At 39.5% G+C, this 21,401-nt stretch overlaps 1 protein-coding gene across 2 annotated transcripts in view; it reads left to right on the top strand.

Annotated features, from left to right (window-relative positions):
- The window catches only part of Gpr155 (G protein-coupled receptor 155), a 41,937-nt gene that overhangs the window by 392 nt on the left and 20,144 nt on the right, over window positions 1–21,401 (top strand). For both annotated transcript variants that reach the window (XM_036185016.1, XM_036185017.1), the window contains exons 2-8: window positions 3,738–3,881; window positions 4,395–4,885; window positions 13,238–13,637; window positions 15,794–15,959; window positions 17,128–17,283; window positions 19,392–19,475; window positions 20,235–20,352. In XM_036185016.1, coding sequence (XP_036040909.1) covers window positions 4,426–4,885; window positions 13,238–13,637; window positions 15,794–15,959; window positions 17,128–17,283; window positions 19,392–19,475; window positions 20,235–20,352 — 1,384 coding nt within the window. In that variant the 5' untranslated portion in view covers window positions 3,738–3,881; window positions 4,395–4,425. The remainder of the gene's footprint in view (window positions 1–3,737; window positions 3,882–4,394; window positions 4,886–13,237; window positions 13,638–15,793; window positions 15,960–17,127; window positions 17,284–19,391; window positions 19,476–20,234; window positions 20,353–21,401) is intronic.

The following is a 21,401-nucleotide window of genomic DNA, read 5'->3' as shown; positions in this document are numbered from 1 at the left end:
TCCGCGCAGAAGGGGCGATTTGTCTCCTCTGGTGCCAGAGCTGCATCCTCTGGGTGCAGAGCGCCTCGCTGCACGTGCGCCTACCCTGTCACCTAGGACTTTCCACTTTATCCCAAGGTGGCCTCAGTATCTGCCCTTTCTGAGCGCCTCTGCCCAGGTACCTGGTGCTTTGCGCCAAATTTTCTCCCTTCTTTACGGAGCACCTACTGTGACTCCCATGCCCTGACTTTACACTTCCACAGAGGCCAGTTGCCCTCGGGGCCATCTATTCTGTAGGGACTCTGCACTCTTATCTTGGCGGGCCAAAGTCTGTCCCTTGCAGACAGACCAGGGGAAAAGTCAGTGAATGGGGTGCCTGTTGATGTTTAAGAGTTCTTTTATAGTGCCACACGGCATTAGGTTTTTATCATGGAGAAAGGATATTGGATGTTTGAGAAAAGAACAGCCTAAGAGTTTAAAGCTTTCTCTTTCAAGTTAACACTGCACCACATTTTAACTTAATAGCAATTAACCTACAATGTCAGTGCTTTGGTGATGTTATCTAAGTCAAATATGAAGTTACTAGACCGTTTGATCACTTCATTTTCTGGTGTCTGCCCCAGTGAAGTCACTTTTACAGTGGCGGATCAACTTGTTTGTTCTGTAAGAAGCCTTGTTTTTGTAGATTAAAGGACTGGATGTCATTTTTTTTTAAACTTCCTTTCTTGTGGCGCTTGCTCATCTTAAAATGTGCTTTGGAAGCGTTTTTTTTTTTTTTTTTTTCCACGTTTAAAATGGTATGAGATAAAACTTCAGGTTTATTTTTATTGTTTTCCCTTCCTTATTTTGAAACAACCGCTAATGTAGTCCCTGGCTTTCCTTTGTAGCTGACGCTGGGTTTGAACTCATTATCTTCCCGCCTGTGCCTTCCTAGTGCTAGGATTACAGGTGTGTGACATTGTGTCAGGCTAGAAGTCTTTTTTAATGCTCATTTGCCTTAGGAACTGTTGCTTTTTTAACGCTGGAAAAATTAAAGGGGAAAGGGCAGATTATTTTTTAAAGTTTTTTTTTTTACTTTAAATTAATTAAATAAATAAAGTGTTGCTTTATCTATTGGCCATCACCTTGGTGAAGAGGTCTTTGTTCACTGTCAATTAGCCACTTAAAACCAAACTAAATTCAACTCTTCTTAGTTGGTGGGTATAAAACAGAGCCTGGTAACATTATGGACAATCTAGTACTTCTGTTATTGGTGATCTGTAATGGCAGGTGTGTTTGTAGACCTACTTAGGACAGTGAATGCTCTTTGCTTTATTGCCATTTTAGACATTACCATTAAGTCCACAGTCTCTCCGCCCCCACGCCTCATCCTCTGGTTTATTCCTTGATTGTTAGGTTTGTGTGTGTTTGTTGAGGCAGGGTCTCAATGTGTAGCCCCAGGTAGCTTTGAGCTTGTGCCCATCTCCCCCCTGTCTTCCAGTGCTGGGTTTCCAGCATGGCACACCACCCTTGGCACTAGGACCATTGCTGCCATTTCTTGAAGGCCTATTCTGTGATAAGCAGTGCGTGAAATGTCCTTTCTCTACAGTATGGCTCTAAGGAGGCTTCCCCACTCATTTTACACAGTTAGACATGATTAAAGAAGCCGACTGAGGGAGGCAAAGTACTTGACCCAAAGAGTTGATAAAGGTGAAGGTTCAAAGTCTGTCTCTTTTCACTTAACTATTGCTAATTAAGAATGTTGTTTTAAAAATATACAACTACACTGTTGTCCAAATAAGAGGTTCTGAGTTATCCAAGTAAAGGAATATAGGGAACTTTGGAAAAGCATCAGAAGTCTGGGCCAGTTTCTTACCTCCTCTCCCACTCACTACCTCTCGAAGAACACTTTTCCTAGGGGCTCCAATGTTTAATACTCAAGTCTGATTGTTGATCAGATCCTTCCAGGATGGCCATGTGTAGGTCCAGAACCTGGCTATGTGTCCAACCAGAATCTGGCTATGTGTCCCAACCAGAATCTGGCAATGTGTACCAACAGAATCTAGCAATGTGTCCCAACCAGAACCTCTCTGGGTGTACCAACAGAATCTGGCTATGTGTCCCAACTAGAACCTTTCTATGTGTCCCAACCAGAATCTGGCTATGTGTCCCAACTAGAACCTTTCTATGTGTCCCAACCAGAATCTGGCTATGTGTCCCAACCAGAATCTAGCTGTGTGTCACAACCAGAACCTCTCTATGTGTACCAACATAACCTGGCTATGTGTCCCAACCAATACCTGACTATGTATACCAACCAATACCTGGCTATGTATACCAACCAGAACTTCTTGGTGTACTTTTCAGTATAATTTGGTGCTTATTTGGTAAAACTCAAGTAGGTGAACATTGTGGGATTGGTTTCTATTGGCCACTCCTGTTTAATCCTGGTAGAAAAAAGAAATACTTGTCTTTTTTTTTTTTTTGAGCTGAGGATCGAACCCAGGGTCTTGTGCTTGCTAGGCAAGCACTCTACCACTGAGCTAAATCCCCAACCTGAAATACTTGTCTTAATCCCAATTAAATATAAAGTTTTTTTTTAAAAGGGTTTGGCTTATATGGAGCAGCACAGGGAGTATTCTCTTATACAACTCCGTGTAGCAGTTGATGATCTTTGGCTTGTCAACTGGGTCTTTTGAATGTGGTGTGGGTGTTTGAGAATTTAACCAAGCTTTGCAAATTGCAGGAAACACCAGATTTTCCCCCTGTTTTAGGTAAGGCCACTTTAGATGGTAAACCTAGAATGATCACTTGCTTAGACATTGGCATGCTATTATATTAATTCCAAATTGCTAATAAAAACTGATTCATCTTGGAATTATCTAAAGTTTGTGCTGATTGCATCTTTGGCAGCAGGAGGAGGGGGCTGTCAGTTGCCACCTTAGTACACAGAGCGAGCTCCTTAAAACCCCTTGAACATCTTTATAGCGTTTTAGGATGCAGTTTGTGTTTGGGGGGCTGTTACTGCTGCGAGAAACGTTTCTCATTTAGAAAGAGGGATTATCCACTCATGAACTAGATAATACCTAAGAGAGAGCTGACCGTGAGAGAAGAGGCTGATTTAAGAACAGGTTATTTAATGAATTTGGTGAAAATTTTAATGGATCAAGTTTTTCCTATGTGCTAGATGTTAGGGACACAGGAGTGTGTAAAGTCAAGCATGGTCTTTGCTTTTGTGACATTTAAAGTCTGGGAAAGGAGTCAGGTGTCAGACAGTGATTTCAAGGCATTGGGAAAAACAAACAGAGAAAAGCAGACTAAAGGGAAGGATCATGATTTTATCTGAGAAAGAATCATGCCTAACTATGTGATTAAAGAAACCTCACCTGATGAAATGATTCCTGAACCATATGGTTGAGTTTGGAGAATGGGTAAGTGCTAATTATGTGGGCAGTGCAAACGGCAGAGAAAATGTTAGCTTGAACTACATGTGTGAAGAAAGAGGCCAGTACGTGTGCTTACGTAAAAGAAACCAAGAGGAGGCTGGTGGAATGCATCTATTTATTTATTTATTTATTTATTTATTTATTTTTGGTTTTTCAAGACAGGGTTTCTCTGTGTAGCTTTGCACTTTTCCTGGAGCTCGCTCTGTAGACCAGGCTGGCCTTGAACTCACAGAGATCCGCCTGGCTCTGCCTCCCGAGTGCTGGATTAAAGGCATGTGCCACCACCGCCCGGCTGGAATGCCTTTTTAAAAAATCACTTTTTTTCTTTCCTAGGTTTCCTTATACTCTACCAAAAGCTATAGTCTGCTTTGGTTAGGTGATTACTGTGTGCTGGGTGTGATTAGAGCTAAGGACTCTACTGATATTGCCACTTCATAGACGATAAAGTGAAGCATAAAAAGTTTTGTGTTCAAGTTGGTAAGTAAGTGATACCCTCTTATGATTCTCCCTTATGCTCAAGCATGACCACAGGCTAGAAGGGACCTCTGGTTCCAGTGTGACTCCTTAACCTATCCCTGAGAACCTCTGAGGTTTCTAGAGAATCTGGGTGCAAGGAGTCCCTTGCAGACACTGGGCCTCCTCCTCTTGTCCACTAGATGGAGGTGGATTGTGGATCCCTGGAGAGAACCACAGGGCATCGCTGCAGCTGCAACATCTGTGGATCTTATTTTACTTATGTCTGGCACTGAAAAGTAGAATGGTAACAAATATTTGGAGCTGACCTACCTTTGAGAGTGAAGCACCTCCCCCACCTCCTCTCCATTGCATTTCCCCCTGGTGGATGTTAAAGAGAGTATGAACATTTATTTGGCCATTTAGTATGTAAATAAGTCCAGGTTTGCAGCGTTCCATCTCAATCTGAACTCTGGTTAGTCGTAACACTGAATTTTCTTTTCTTTTTTCGTTCTTTCTTTTTTTTTTTTTTTCCAGAGGCCTTGCTGGAGGTGGAAGAAAATAGAAAATGGATTCTTATTTTTCAGCAGAGAACTCAACTCTTGCCATTAATGTGAACGAGACTTTGTCTGCAACCGTAACTCACAGATTTAATTCCACCAATGACCCACCTTCAATGTCAATAACGAGGCTCTTCCCAGCCCTGCTAGAATGCTTTGGCATAGTCCTTTGTGGCTATATAGCAGGACGGGCCAATATCATAACATCCACACAGGCCAAAGGACTGGGGAATTTCGTCTCCAGATTCGCCCTTCCAGCTTTACTATTCAAAAATATGGTTGTACTTAATTTTTCCAATGTGGATTGGGCTTTCCTATATAGTATCTTAATTGGCAAAGCCTCTGTGTTTTTCATTGTATGTGTGTTGACCTTATTGGTTGCCAGTCCTGAGAGTCGATTTAGCAAAGCTGGACTGTTCCCTATTTTTGCTACACAAAGTAATGACTTTGCATTGGGATATCCTATAGGTAAGTTATTTTTATTCTTCAATTAAAAAAAAATTCAAGTGTTTTATGTGGTAACAAAAGCTTTTGATTTATCTAAGCATTGTTAGTGACAGTCTTGTTCTTTTTTCTTTTTTTTGTTTTTTTTTTTTTGAGACAGGGTTTCTCTGTGTTGACATTCTTATTCTTGTCTCTAGGAAATCATTTATTGTTTGTTTACTTGAAATTTTTTTCACATAACATATTCTGATCACAATCCCCCTGCTCCAACTCCTCCTGGACTCTCCCCGCCAACTCATCATGTTTTTCTTAAAGCTGTCTGAAATTAGAATATTTTTTTTCTTTACTTACCTACCTAAAATAAATGGCCATATTCTAAAACCTAAGGGGATAATCTCTCTAATAGTGTTCTATTTCTTCTCAATCATCTCATATAAAGAGATCTAGTTTCTAGAAGGGATCATATTCTTATTTAAATTATGTTAAAAAGTCCTTATGTCCTAGGAAAGTACTCATCACCTCATGGCTGCAATGGAAATTTGTGGCGTTAATAGCTTTCCCACACCATCCTTGTTCTTATGCTCTAGAATATTTAGATTATTTTACATTGCAATTTGTTTATGAGCTTGTTATTTGAATTTTCAGTGTATTTATATTGAAGTGAAATTCTTGTTTAAGGACAGCAGTGGTGAGGAAACCATTGCTTCTGCAGTTCTGTATACAGCCTGATTTTACATTTTCTGGTAATACAATAAACACACTAATTTGGGATGCTATGGTTTCTTGAGAGGAAATATATTTTGTCTTTCAGAATATACCACCATTCCTTGAAACTATGTTTTAATATTTAAAAATGCAGGTTGTGTGTATTGTAACCACACACCACAGCATGGGGACTATTGTGTCTCTTCATTCAATTATTGGAAAGTGCTACATGCCAGTGCTGGGAAGAGACCTGTGAACAAAGTTCCCAAACATACTGAGTTCATATTTTAATGAAGAAATAAAGTTATGATTGAAGCTAAGATCATATCAAACCTTGTCAGAAAAGTAAATAAGGGCCAGATGTGAGGAGACAGTCCTGTGGCAGAGTGGTGGGTTAAGGCTTCTCTGATGATATATCTTTAGAGCAGGGATTCAGTGGAACATTAAATTGTGCAATGGAAACCTGCCAGGAACTCTCAGGCCTCAGTCATTTTATCCCATCCTCTTCCCACAAGCCTTTTCATCACTGGCATCAGAAAGACTGGTGGAGAACCACACTTTGCACCTTTCCTTACTTTAGCCGTGGGAAACTACCAGTGAAATCAAATCACCCGGAGTACAGCAGGAGTGAAGGGCGGTCAGCGAGGCTCCTAGCTGAGCGATCTGGAAGCAGACCGTCTGTAGGTATTCCTTTACAGCCACTAACTTTAAGATGACATTACACAGCAGAAGTTAGTGTTTGTCCATGTCCTTAAGAGACCTGAGAATGTAGTCTGGTCAAGGATTTGTAGGATAAAGACTCCAGAAGTGTCTTGTCACCATAGTGTTAAGTATTAAATAAATATTGTTTTTATTTTAGACAATGAACTAGATATATATAGTGTCAGACTTTTATAGACTAGTCAGCTCATAAAAAGAACTAACATTTGTAACTTTATAGTTTACAGGGGACTTTATTATTTCAATAGGGCAGATATTATCACTTTCAAATAAGGAGACAGGGTTACAGGATTGTTTTAACCTGGGTCACGCAGCTGCCATGTGCCTGAGACCCAACTCTAGGCTTTCTGGTTCTAAATCCCAGGCACTCTCTTATGCCACACAGTTACATAACAGGCTAAGTAAGTCTGTTTTAGAAGACCTGACTACCCTCTGTAATTTAGCAGTTTCAGAACAGAATCAGATGTTTTCGTCTTTAAAATATGTTGGAGGGGCGGGGCTAGAGAGGTGGCTTAGTAAAAGCATGCGCTGATAAAGCAAGAGGACCTGAGTTCAAACCCCTAGCATCCACATAAAGACCAGGCGTGAGGGCTTTAGCTTCCTGAGGCCCCCCTCTGCCCTGTAAAAGATCTTCCATTCTTTATGCTTGCTTCGTGTGTGTTTCCTCGCCCTTAATAAAAGCCATTTTTTTTAACCAGTTTGAAAAAAAAAAAGTCAGGCCTTTCCTACCTCTAACCCCAGTGCTGGGAGGTAGGGACAGCTGGACCCTGGAACTCACTGGCCAGTCAGCCTAACTGAAATGAGCTTCAGATTCAGTGAGAGAGCTGTCTCTAAAATACAGTGCAGAGAGATGGAGAAAGACTCCAGACCTCCTCCTCTGTCTCTGGATGCACACACAGATGCATGACCCCCACAGGGTGAGAAAGAAAGCTGTGGAAAACAGCTGTTGGATGAATTCCTACTAAGACACTTTCCAAATTAAAAATATATATATACTTAGCCATTTCATCACTGTTTTTCTTACATCCACATTATGTCAGTAAATGTGGTAAGAATCAAGCTCCTGGTGGTATAGCAACCTGAATTTCCTTGAGGAATGTGTTGTGCAATTGGGGTTATAATTTCTGTTGTTTGTTTTACTCACAGATAAAGACTCTTGTAATACCAGGCTGTAGACGATAGCTTTATTAGAGACCGGCCCTATAGACAGCTTCCTCATCGGCTTGTAAAATGGAAGATGTGTACAGAACATTATGTCATGTGTCTGCTCCCCAGTGGGTTACTTGTTAGTGCAGTATCCATCTGTCTTCTGCTCTGGTACATGGTGGGCAGAGAAGACAGTCTCCAGGAAGACCTTTCTTTTGGTTTCTTTTACAACTTCTCCTAGGAATTCCCACTGTCGTTCAGAGAGAAGTATTGATAATGAATCAGAAGAAACGTCCTCTTAGGGCTGCATGTGCTCCTCATCTGCTCAATTTACAGGGGACTTGGGAAGTGCTGGCATGGAGAGAAGACAGATAAGTTAGTGAATACTGTATACTGTGACTATGGTATATAGAAAATAAGTTATGTTATATTACTATGTAGTTTTTACGTTAAAGTCAAGTGAATTACAGACTAAAAAGAGTCTACTGTCTTTTTTTTTTTTTTTTTTTTTGGTTTTTCGAGACAGAGTTTCTCTGTGTAGCTTTGCGCCTTTCCTGGAACTCACTTGGTAGTCCAGGCTGGCCTCGAACCCACAGAGATCCGCCTGGCTCTGCCTCTGGCTCTACAGGCGTGCGCCACCACCGCCCGGGGAGTCTACTGTCTTTTAGGACAATTCTTTGCAAAGGTGCTTTTAAAAAATCCAGGTGTGAGAAGAAACCAAGAGTCTACCAAGGTGACATGCCGATTCCAGCAGATCAGAATGGCTCCCTGCCTCTGTCATTAAAAGATACTAATAGGGAATAGTTAAGTCCTATAATTTATTCTTCAAACAATGCTGATAGCATAAGTGCCCTGACTAATCATAATTACGCTCCAGTGCTTGAGTTGTAAACACAATGGAGATGAAGCCATTTAACTATATGCCATTAAATAATGAAATGGTCTTGTCAGGGTCTGTGTGTTATTCACTAGAGATTGAAACCCTGCAGGAACCAAAATAGGAGTCACAGCGGGTGGCTAATTTTATCTTAGTTCTTCCAAGCTATATAATAACTCCTTATAATGGGATTCCCCCTCCCTCTAAGAGCCTTATTTATAATCATTAATTAATTAGGACTTAATAGTTGATGTAGTGATTATAAATCTAATTTTAGTTGCTATAGGTCACTGTATTCATGTGTATTTTCCTTTCCAATTTGAAAGACTGTCTTCAGGTTGCTAACTGCCAGTTTATAAAGATGGACTGTTAAGTAATTATGGAAGTGAGTGGCAAAAGAGACTAAAATCCACATGTTGAACCCCTTTCTACTGGTAATTTACTAAGTATTTATTTAATCGCAATTATTTGCTCTCCCACTAGATATAACTTCTTTTGCCCTTATGCACTCGATCAGCTGAGTTAAAATTCTCCAATTGTCACCTGCTTTATAAATAGTCACATTGTGTAAGAAGGGAAAAGATGAGAGTTCAGTCAGATAGGAGGCCTAAATTCAAGAGCGCTATTGTACAACATAGTGAATACAGTTAACAACAATGTAAGTATTCACATCATTAAAATTACATAAGAAAATGTGTATACTGGCGAGCTTAATTTAACCATTCTAAAACATATACATTTCAAAATAACATGTATTAACACATGTGGTTTTTTTATTGTCCAATTTAAAATAAATGGTTAATCCTGTTATTCAGGAGGCCTAGGCAGGAGGGCTGCTGGGAGTTCAGAGCCAGCCTAGGCTACAGTGTGAGATTCTGTAACAAAGGGGCTAGGGTGACAGCTCATTTCGTGAAACTTTGTGAGCATGAGCCCCGGATGGACTTAAAATCCCAGTGCGTAGAGAAAAGATGCCTGGAGTTTGCAGGTAGCCAGTGTCGTTCAGTCGGTGAGCTCGGGTCCAATGAGAGGCCGTTCAGAGAGTCAGGTAGGCAGTGCTTGAGAAAGACATTCAGCATCCCCTCCGGCCTCCATAAACACATGAATATGTATTATACACATACATCAGAAACAGCTAATTAAAGTGATAATTGTAAAAGTAAAATATAGACCCAAAAAAGCTAGATTAACCAATAGCAGACATAAATTGTGGTATGATACAAAATACATTTTGACTGTATCTGAAACCCTTAGCATGAGTTGATGAAGTTGTTGATTCTGTCCATCAGATCTAGTCAGTACTGTGTTAGGTGGGGTCTGTGGGTTCCAGAATGATTCATTCAGGGGACTTAGAATTTCTTGAGGTGGCATTGCTGTAAGACAGAGAATTGCAGTATTCCAGAGAGGGTGAGATTTAAGGACACAGGTTGGAGACTTGGTAGAATGAGTCCAGAGACTGGCCTTGAATATTAGGCAGGTTTCAGAAAGGAACACATCGAGAAGTCAGGGAGTGAAGTCACGGTCAGCAAGCAGAGCTTGTGGTTCTGAATGCAGTGTTTGTCCACCGTAGTGGTGATACGGACCTGGCAGATGGAGTCTTGGCTTTATAGAGTAGTAAAAAATGTCTTGGGTAAATAGGGGGACAATTGTGAGGACTGGCTATGCTCATTAAAAGAAGGCCACAAGAGCTGCTCCAGGAAGTGGTGGAAACCGTAGAAAAATATTAATTTTTGAAAGTTTTGACTTTCCATAGTTGTTATTTAGATGGTACTCTTTGGAGTTGATGATATGGGGGAAGGAGTGGTTGAGAAAACACAGAAGAAGACAGGTTAGTGGCTACACCAAATAACCTAATTTCCAGACTTAACTAATAGGAGAAAGAATCAAGAGGAGAGAATACAAAAGCCCCTGGAAAGGAAGGAAGGAAGGACAGTAGTCGTCCATATTTGACAGGAGTGTGTGTCTTTTCTGACTCCTTATATAGTAGACCGTGAACTCCCAGCAGCAATTAGTTCTTGCCTCAACATCCTGAAAGATGAGATTCTCAATTGTACGTATAGATTATATATCATAAATGTTGTCTAATCAATCTCTACCTATGCTCGGGTCTAATATGTAAATCTGGCACACCAAGAACTTGACAATAGCCAATAAGACAGAACGGTAAGGCTCCGTAAAAAGGATGTGGCTGAAGTTCCTTCTAAGCTGCCCTGCACTGTGTTTCCTGTTCCTGTTACCCGTGGATAACTGGGCACGTAGGAAGCCAAAGGAAGGATGGAAGTGCTGTTGTATTTTGTCTGACGACTGCCTAGCAATGGCAATGGGAAACTGCTGCTCAGACTTGCATTGAATTCGTGAGAAAGAGAGGGAGAGACAGACTTCATTATGTGGTAGTGAGCAATGATGTGCCAGGAATGGATGTTTTAGACACAAGTGATCAATTGGTGTAAGGGACTTTGAGGAGAGTGTGGAGTTGGAGATGAAGGTTGCCACAGGAAACACTTTTGCATTGCATTTTGGCCGCTTAGGAAAAATTCTTAAAACAAGGCTGAAAATGCAGGACATTCCCCAAATAGATACTCCATTTAAGGAACTGAAGTGGTAGGCAGGTATGGATACCTTTTTCCTAGAGATGAAATACCTAAGAAGTGTAGCTACCTAAGAATAATCATCAAGATGGGGCTTCTTACTTAAATAAGTAAAGCAGGAAAAAACATGGAGGACAGCCACCGAGTCAGAGCCCGCACATCTAATTTAGAAATCAGTGAAGAGAACTGATCAAGTTTTATGCAATCAAATGCTTTTAACCTCTGCTCTATTTTGGAGATATTATAGACCTATGTGTGTGCTTAACTGGGAGAGAAATGATTTGAATCTTATAAAAAGTAAGAGTAGCTAATGAGATCAAGGTGAAGTTCTGAGGTTATATAACCTATTACATAACTTTAACGGGACACGTGTCTGACATTAATTGAATATGAATCCCTAGTAGGTAAACAAATATATTTTCCTGTCCGGATCACTTTATCTTAGTGTAAATGTAACTCAATCTACGTTCTTTTCACATGATTGCCTCTCTCTTTGGAATGACTGTGGCAGTTCGTTTTATTTCTCAACTTCCATTATGAATGAGCTTTTGTATACTTCCAGTTGGATAGGTTCAAGTTCTATGTCCAAAAAGGAGCCTGAAGACCAAGTTGTGTATTTGGCGGCTTTAAGTTGCCTTGTTCCACCCCAGGTCAGTTCCCCAGTCTTAACCTTCTAGAAATGTCAGAAGTGTGATCCACCCACTTAGCCCCACCAAGGGAAGGTCTTCTGTCGCAGTAACTTCTCAAGGCATCGTGTCTTCTAAGCTCTCTAAAAGCCTCTTCCCTCGCCCACAAAATATAGCGTGTGTGTGCTCTGTAATGCACCATTTCTTGTTAACCTCACAGCGTGTTTTGGTTTTGGTTTTATCCAGCCTCATTCTTCAGTAAGTAACAGGCTTTTTGGGGGCATGTTGAGGAAAAGTGATTGCTTTGTTTTCTAAAAAATGTATAGTTACAGCCAGGCGGCTGTGGCGCACACCTTTAATCCCAGCACTCGGGAGGCAGAACCAGGTGGATCTCTGTGAGTTTGAGGCCAGCCTGGTCTACAGAGTGAGATGATCCAGGACAGGCACCAAAACAACACAGAGAAACCTTGTCTTGGAAAACCAAGAAAAAAAAAAAGTGTAGTTAAGAGCCAGGTGGTGATGCATGCCTTTAATCCCAGCATTCAGGAGGCAGAGGCAGACGGATCTCTGTGAGTTTGAGGCCAGCTTGTTCTTCAGAGTGAGTTCCAGGACAGCTGAGACTACACTGAGAAACCCTGTCTCAAAAAAACAAAAACAACCAAATAAAAACATGTAGTTATATTTGCAAGAGTTAAATATACTGTGTGTCTCCATGCTATTCTCCGAAATGCTTTCCAGGTCCTTCCTTGAGCATCTTCTCTGTCTTGCCTGGAGGCGTCCATTGCTTTCATTTCCTCATAGCCTGTGCATCCCCTAAGCAAGGGTAGGGGTGACTGGTGCCCTCTCCCCTAGTTACCTGGTGCTGTTATGACGTCACTCGCTGCTTTCTTGCTGACAGCTGTTAAAGTTGATGTTTCCTGATCAATCACTCTTCTCCATCCACTGCACACTTCAATGGCCGACTCTCGTCTTCTTTTCTACTTGACGTTAGCATCCTCCTCAGCTACCCACTGAGTTCTCTGCCCTCCCAGTTCCGTGGCCTCCTCATCTCCAGAGAAGCTTCTCCTCCCTGTCAGCTGCCAGTCACACGGCCACATCCTAGACCACATCTGGAAAATATAAACTCGAGAGCTCACAATCTGACCAGAAACTTCTGAACTTAATTCCTAAGTGCCTCTGGTCCTGACCGACTTCCTGTCAGCTGTCTTACGTCTCTACATCTTTCTGTGTGGAGTGTGGACTCCATCAGGGCAGTGCTGTTGAGTTCCTGACTCTCTCCCCCACAATCTGCTGCCATCTGACTCCTCCTACCTTACTGCACCAGTCAAGATGCTCGCTCCATGAGCTCAAGCAAATATCTTGTTATCATTACTTATACAGATTATACTTAATTGCTCCTTTAAAAAATTTACAGCTCTGCCCTCTTCTTAGAGATTAATTTTTAAGCACCTTTATGGGAAAATAGGTAGGTTTTTTTTTAAATGAAAAATAATTTAAAGTTGACTGTTATTTTATAAACTGGATGGTACTTAATATAGTAAGTTTTTCTTCCTTGACACTTTTATTACTAAAATTTGCCTTTCTAAAAATAAGTGAATGGGGTTATGCATCACTATTTAGACTAATTTTCAATGGTATAAACAAGCACAGAAAACGTTGTTTATATATTTGTATAATTCTGTGGAAATATTTTAAAATCAGTATTCTTGTTTCACAGTTGAAGCTCTGTATGAAACTACATACCCAGAATATCTCCAGTACATTTATTTGGTGGCACCAATATCTCTTATGATGTTAAACCCCTTAGGGTTTATCTTCTGTGAAATCCAGAAGTCCAAAGACACTCAAAATGCTTCTCAAAATAAAGTAAAAATTGTGGGACTTGGGTTTCTGCGTGTGTTACAGAACCCGATAGTATTTATGGTCTTCGTTGGCATTGCCTTCAATTTTATTCTTGACAAAAAGATCCCTGTGTACATGGAAAATTTCCTTGATGGACTGGCGAATTCCTTCTCTGGATCGGCCCTGTTTTACCTCGGGTTGACCATGGTGGGGAAAATAAAGCACCTGAAGAGGTCTGCATTCGTTGTGCTCACTCTCCTCATCACTGCTAAACTGTGAGTTTCGCTTATTTAGTTTGGGAATTGTAGTTTGGGGAAAAAGCCTGTTTAACCAATTCATTGGGTTGTATTGCACCTATTTCTTCCTTTAAACATTAATTCTCACTTGTATGGTTGTGATTTTAAGGAAAACAGGCTATCTGTGTATTGTAAAAAAGTGATTTCCTTACTAAGGCATGCAGTTATTTCTGCTTTACAGTCAGAAATACTTCAGGCTTTCTTTTTTCCGTTTGACTTTTGTGTAAAGGTTTACAATGTCTGAGTAAAAGCATGTTTAGTTAATCAATTTAATGCAAACTTTCTAAGTCCATTAAAAATCATAAAGTAAAAAAGTAAAAAAATCATAAAGTAAAAGCATATTATTGTTTAAGAATAATAATTTTTAATATACACTATTTTTAAGAATTTTGGAAACTATTCAGTGACTGAGTTTGATTGAATGTTCAAAACATAGGTAATCCAATATAAACATTTTTAGATTATCATTATTGGAACAACATTGCAGTGGAAATGCTTTTTAGTTAATAGTCCTTCAGCTTAGTGGCTTGTCAGCCATGGAGTTCATTTTACTGCAATATTACCCAAAAAATAGTTAGGACATGCTTTATAAGAGTTAAATTCATGGGACCAGGACAATGTTATATGTTTATATTTCCAAAATAAATAAAAATAAATAATTCTGAAAAATATTTTTGATAGTAATATGTTTTTCAGAATGCATGAGTTAGTATTTCCACTGTAGTGTTGTTTCAATAATGATAATATTGTAATTTCAATGTTAGTTAAATTTTTTTCAAGGTCTTTTATTCTTATTAGATATTTGATTTTTTTTTTTAATTAAAAAAATATGTCTCAGCATTGACTCTTCAGACAACCACGGTTTGATTCCCAGGACCAACATGGTAGCCAACCATCTGTAACTCCAATTCCAGGGAGATCTACCTCCCTCTTCTGGCCTCTGTGGGCATTGCATGCACAGAAATACAAGCAGGCACCACACCCCAACACATAAAATAAATACATACATACATAAATGTATAAAGGAATTGCAATGCTTTAGCTGCATGAACTATCTGTTACAACAAATAGCCAAGGGTGATTCCTGGCTGGGGAGGTGGTTCGGTATGCAAAACCCTTGTTGCACAAGCTGGAGAACATGAGTTTGGTTCCACAGCAGACACGTAAAAAGCCAGACATAGTGGCATGTGTCTATAATTCCAGCACTGGGAGGGCGGAGACAGGAAGATTCCCTGGGGCTTGCTGGCCAGCCAGCCTCGCCAAAGTGGTGAACTGCAGGTTCAGTGGGCGGTCTTGTCTCAAAAGATAAGGTAGAGAGAGCAATGGAGGAAGACATCCATTGTCAGCCTTTGGCGTTGGATGTGTGCATGTACACACATTTATAACCCTAGTGTACCTCCCTAGGCGCTGCTGTGACAGTGTGTCAGCTTGTTCATTCTGAAGGCGAGCCTGTTGGCTTGGTGACTGTGCTCTGTTCTTTCCACAGAATTGTGAAGACTCTAATAATAGATTCCTCACCAGACCCGGCTTCCCTTTGTTTTTTGGTTCCACGTGGGTGTTTCAGTTCCCTCTGCTGAATTTTTTTTTTTTTATTTACAAATACCAAAACTAATGATTAAGATGCCTACTTTTCTAGTTTTTAGAATTTTATTGGGCTGCATTGTTACTATTAATTGAACCATTTAAACACTTAATCACAAAGTTCAGCTTTTTTTCCAAAAAGTTTAGAAATTTTCTTGAAAGGAGTGACTAAGATTTTCAACCTCTTTTTCATTTAGCATTTCAATTAACCAATAGAAGAAGCAAGAAAGCAGCTATAATTATAATGTTTACTTCTTTTTTTTTTTGCAAAAAAATATTTGTAAAAATCTATTTTCCCCTTCATATTCCTGAATGTTTGAAATATACCAGGACATTGATCTGAAAATGGCTCCTAGCTGAATTCCTGACTTTCAACAAAATGTCCAGCAGAGGAGAATATATGAAAATATAAATTCCTACTGCTCAGGAGGAAAGGTGTAACACAATTCCAGATTCACCAGTGCAGTTCCTAGCAGGGACAGCCGACACTGGTGTTAAGACCATTCTCCATCTCTACCGAGGTTAAGACCATTCTCCATCTCTTCTTTCCCCAGCCTGGTACTGCCCCTTCTGTGCAGAGAAATGGTGGAGCTGCTGGACAAGGGCACCAGTGTCGTGAACCACACAAGTCTGTCCAACTTCGCCTTTCTCTATGGCGTCTTCCCCGTAGCCCCCGGCGTGGCGATCTTTGCATCGCAGTTCAACATGGAAGTAGAGATTGTATGTGTGCACTGGCTTTGTGTGCACTGGCTTTGTGTGCACTGGCTTTGTGTGCACTGGCTTTGTGTGCACTGGCTTTGTGTGCACTGGCTTTGTGTGCACTGGTTTTGTATGCACTGGTTTTTTGTTTGTTTGTTTGTTTTCTCTAATTGGGGTGGTTTCTGTGGTGAAGAGAAAAATGAAGTCGTAAAATGCAGAAAGCAACATTCTTTAAATGAGAATTTGAGCTTTCTAAGCTGTCCCACTGTAAATAAAGAGATATTCTGTAACATTATACAACCATAGTTATTTAATATGGGAACCTCATTCATCTGTGCTCTTCTTTTATTTTTTTTAAACCTATGTTTTTTTTTATTAGTCTTTGTTTTGTTTTGTTTCAAGTACTTTGCATCTACGTTTAGACTTAAGCTTTAAAGTTGTTTACAGAGGGGTCACTTTTGGAATTTTGAGGGGAAAAAATTTTGTTCACTATAATTCAATCACCACAAGAAACTACTCCACAATAAACTAGATAAAATTGATAAATTAATGGTGTGTATGTATATTGTATTAAGGAATTCTGAAATGTAATATGAGGGACAGTCCCATTAGTTAATCTATATTATGTTTGGTAATTATTTTCTGTTGGTTTACCCCCATAGTTTATGAAGTAGCACGGAAGAAAACTGTTCATAGATTTAATTAGACCATTGGAAGGGTGCTCCTCCTAGAACCTAGAAGATAATTAACAACCTAATTTGTAGTACTTTTATATGCAAATATCATTTGAACCTAGATTAGAAAGGGGCCAATGGAGCATACTCTCAGAAAGGAGAAGTGTGGCATCAGATCGTATGGGGTTCTCTAATGTCCTTACTGGTTTTCATTTTCATTTTATTTTACTATTTATTTATTTATTTATTTATTTATTTAGTTAGTTAGTTTTTCGAGACAGGGTTTCTCTGTGTAGTTTTATGCCTGTCCAGGATCTCACTCTGTAGCCCAGGCTGGCCTTGAACTCACAGAGATCCACATGGCTCTGCCTCCCGAGTGCTGGGTTTAAAGGTGTGTGCCACCACCACCCAGCTCATTTTCATTTTAAAATGCATTAGTGTATTATGGGTATTTAAATTTTAAGCAATTGTTTAGGTAAGATTATGATTCCTTAATTTGACCTCATTTTTTGCAGATAACGTCAGGGATGGTAATAAGTACATTTGTGTCTGCTCCAATCATGTATGTTTCTGCCTGGTTATTGACCTTTCCCACCATGGATGCTAAGCCATTGGCATATGCCATTCAGAATGTTAGTTTTGATATAAGTATTATCAGCCTGGTCTCTTTGGTAAGTATGTTTCGGTGTCAAATTGAATAGAAACTACAAAATAAGCTTGACAATAACTACTAAGAGAAAAGGATTTTTTAAAAAACTTTTTCTTAAAAAACAAAGGAGAAAACTAAAGTCTATCTGGAAAAAAATGCAATATCAACTTCCTAATTAACTAAGTTTGTCTTTCCAATCAGAAGTTTTGAGTTGTCTAATGGGCAAGGTGTGTGACTTAGTCAAACTTGATTTGATTCTTTATCCTATATCAAGTTGTCTATGTGTCTCTTTGGGGTTACTTAACCTCTCATAAGCTTAGTTTTCTTAGCTATAAAGATAATCATTTTACTTAGTTCAATGAATTGTTTTAAGATTTATAATGAGATAAGCATTCTATGAATAATGATCACCAAACAATAACTAGCTATTCCAGAATCATAGGATCAAAACGGCCTTGGGATCAAGATTAACTATTTATTTAAATGAAACCAGATAACTTTTCAAATTTGATTCTGCTAGCTCAAATATATAAGCTTTAACAAGAGTATCATATAAGTCAGATTGCCTGCTGAATTCAGTCAGAATTATTCTAGGTTGGAAAAAGACATTGTTTATTCTTTTTTTAATTAAAAAAAAAAAGATTTATTTATTTATTATGTATACAGTATTCTGTCTGCATATATGCCTGCAGGCCAGAAGAGGGCACCAGATCTTATTACAGATGGTTGTGAGCCACCATATGGGTGCTGGGAATTGAACTCAGGACCTCTGGAAAAGCAGCCAGTGCTCTTAACCGCTGAGCCATCTCTCAAGCCCGACAATGTTTATTCTTAAAAGGAATGAATATGTATATTAACAATAAATAAATGTATGATTAGTATGGTTTTTAGGAAATCCCAAAGGGGACAGACAGGGTTTCTCTGTGTGTAGTCTTGGCTTTCCTGGAACTCTCTTTGTAGATCAGGCTGGCCTTGAACACACAGAGATCCACCTGCCTCTGCCTCCTAAGTGCTGGGATTAAAGGTGTGTACCACCACCACCCAGCCTATCACATACTCTTAAAATATCTATGTTCCTTGGTAAGAAGGTAATTTGGAGAGACAGAAGGTATCAATGTCTTTTGTCAATTAGAGACAAGAAGAAAATTAACCAGCATACTTTCCTGGGCAATATGAAGGTAGAATAGAAACTCAGTCTTGGGGTTGAGGTGTAGCTTAGCTTCGAACACGTACTTAGCATGCATGAGGCACTAGGCCCAATGCTAGTACTAGCCAGAAAAGAAGGAAGAGGAAGAGGAGAAGGAGGAGGAGGAGAAGGAGAAACCTAATCCTTTTAAATACTAGGAATACAAGATTAATCTTGGTGTGGGAGGCATGTGTTATTTGAAATAAGACCACCTGGAATTTAGATCCCTCAGGAGCTAGGGTCAGAAAAATCAGAAAGGAAAAAAATTTAGAAAGGTTCTTTCCTGAATAATTGGCTGTGACATTGTGTCCTAGCCCAGATGCTGAAGGTAGGCATACTTACAATATGGCCCTTGTCAAGCCCCTAGTTCTTAAAGAACTAATTTGTTAACCATGAATCTCCTCATGCCTTTATTTCACTTTGGATACAGTAATTTATATTAATAATCTTCATTGTATTTTTTTCGAGACAGGGTTTCTCTGTGTAGTTTTGGTGCCTGTCCTGGATCTCACGCTGTAGACCAGGCTGGCCTCGAACTCACAAAGATCCGCCTGGCTCTGCCTCCCAAGTGCTGGGTTTAAAGGCGTGCGCCATCACCGCCCAGCAATAACCTTCAATTTTAATGAAACCTTAAAATTTTTTCTGGATTGAGGATAAAGAGAATTCTCTAAAAATACTTATCACAGGGACCAGACATAGTGGAATACACCCATTACTTAAGCATTGGGAGGATCTGGAGTTCAAGGCAGGTCTGAGTTATACAGTGAGATCCTGTCCTAAAAAAACCAAGGGCTAGGATGTAGCTCAGTGGTTGGATGCTTGTCTAGTATATATGAGGCCCTGAGTTCAATCTAGCCCACAACAAAAAAGTTTTCTAATATGCTATTTAGTAAGTAATTATAAAGATTGAGAAACATAAATAACTTGAACCTTTTATCTTCAAGATCTGGTCTCTGGCTATTCTTCTCTTGAGTAAGAAATACAAGCAGCTTCCTCATATGCTTACAACTAATTTACTCATTGCTCAGGTTAGTAGATCTTTAAGTGGTGTTTTCCCTAGGATTATTGTACTGTATGAGAAAAAAAATACTTTCTTAGGTTTTTTTTTTTTCAGTTACAAAGTCCCAATTATTAGCAGATATAATCAATTATAATTTAATTACAACTAATTTATGCTTGCTATATTAAATGTTACAATAGGTCTTAAACTTTAAGATTAATAATGGCAATTAATGATAACATTATGTTTTTTAAAATACAAATGATTGAATCATTAAAAATTGAACTCTCACCTGGGTGTGGTGACTCACACTTTGAATTCTGAGCATTTAGGAGGCGGAAGCAGGAAGCCCGCTCCTGTGAGTTTGAAATCAGCCTGTGTTACAGAGTAAGATTCTTCTTGAAGATGAAAACAATAATAAAAAGACTGCTCATGTGACCTTACTTTCCAGTTAGGTCTTGGCATGGTGTCTTTAATGGAAAGAAGTTTAACATTTTCTATGTAAATCATTACTAAATAAGGCTAAAATCTAGAATATGGTCTTCATTATCATTTAATATGTACATTATTGAAGGCTCTATGGAAAAGAGGCTTTTAATCATAAAGCTTGAAATTTTAGTAAAACTAATATATAGTAGTTGATAGTGATAATTTTAAATAAATGATTATTTTCTGTGAATAAAACTTCAATGGGTATGATTAGAGTAATAGTTTTTTTCCCTGTTATATTGAATCATACAATTTACTTTTAACTACTTACAAAATCTTTTAATAATTTTTTCTTTAGTCTATTGTTTGTGCTGGAATGATGATATGGAATTTTGTTAAGGAAAAAAATTTTGTTGGACAAATTTTGGTGTTTGTTCTATTGTACAGCTCCCTGTACAGCACCTATTTGTGGACAGGTAAGTTGTCTCATGAAAGGACTGTTACAGTCTGCCCCTCTCCTCTCCCTCTAAAGACCTCAGCATCTATGATCCATTTGAAGTCTGTTAGCACAGGTCAGGGCGTTCACACTGTTACACACACACACACACACACACACACACACACACACACACACACACACGCCTGCAGAGCTGAGTTATCTGCTGAGTGCATTATTTCTGCCTGGCTCAAAACCCTCTTCAGTCACGTGGCTCTTTTCATTGGGCGGTCATTGGCTCTAGGCCATCTCAGTGTAGCGCCCTGGTGGAGACACCAGGTGGAAAAAGGCAGAGGTGTCCCAGAGCTCACTTCTGGAGTCCTACTGAACTGCAAACTGTGGTTTTGCCTCATACAGATTAACTGCCTTTGGGTCTTCTGGGGTTTTCCTGTGATTTGTTTATTTGTTTGTTTGTTTTATTTTGTGTTCATTGGTGTTTTGCCTACATGTATGTCTCCGAGGGTGTCAGAAGCCCTGGAACTGGAGTTACAGACAGGTGTGAGCTGTTGTGTGGGTACTGGGAATTGAACCTGAGTCCTCTGGAAGAGCAGCCAGTGCCCTTAACCTCTGAGCCATCTCTCCAACCCCTGGGTCTTCTGTTTTACTACTTCTAAAGCTGGCTTGCAGCACATTACTCTGAGGATGAAGTGAAGTATAGGTATTACATCTGGTACACTGCACACATTCAAGAAATGAGAATCTGTCAATCATTTAATAGAAAGAAAAGAGGCAATAAGAGAACAAGAAAAGTGGGTAAGAGGATGTGGAGGGGCTATGGAGAGGACTTAAAGTGGGTGAGAGCACTGACTGCTCCAGAGGACCTAGGTTCGATTCCCAGCACCCACATGGAGGCTCACAACCCTCTGTAACTCCAGTTCCAGGGGATCTAAAGTCCTTTACTGGCCTCCCTGGGCACCAGTCATGCACATGGTGCATAGACATACATGCAAGCAAAACACTCATATAGGTAAAATAAAATAATTTTTAGTAGAGGACCCAATGATGAAGAATACACTTTCAATTGACTCC

Source organism: Onychomys torridus, chromosome 4 (assembly GCF_903995425.1).
Source record: "Onychomys torridus chromosome 4, mOncTor1.1, whole genome shotgun sequence".
Taxonomy (NCBI): domain Eukaryota; kingdom Metazoa; phylum Chordata; class Mammalia; order Rodentia; family Cricetidae; genus Onychomys; species Onychomys torridus.
This window is presented reverse-complemented; position numbering and strand designations above follow the sequence as displayed.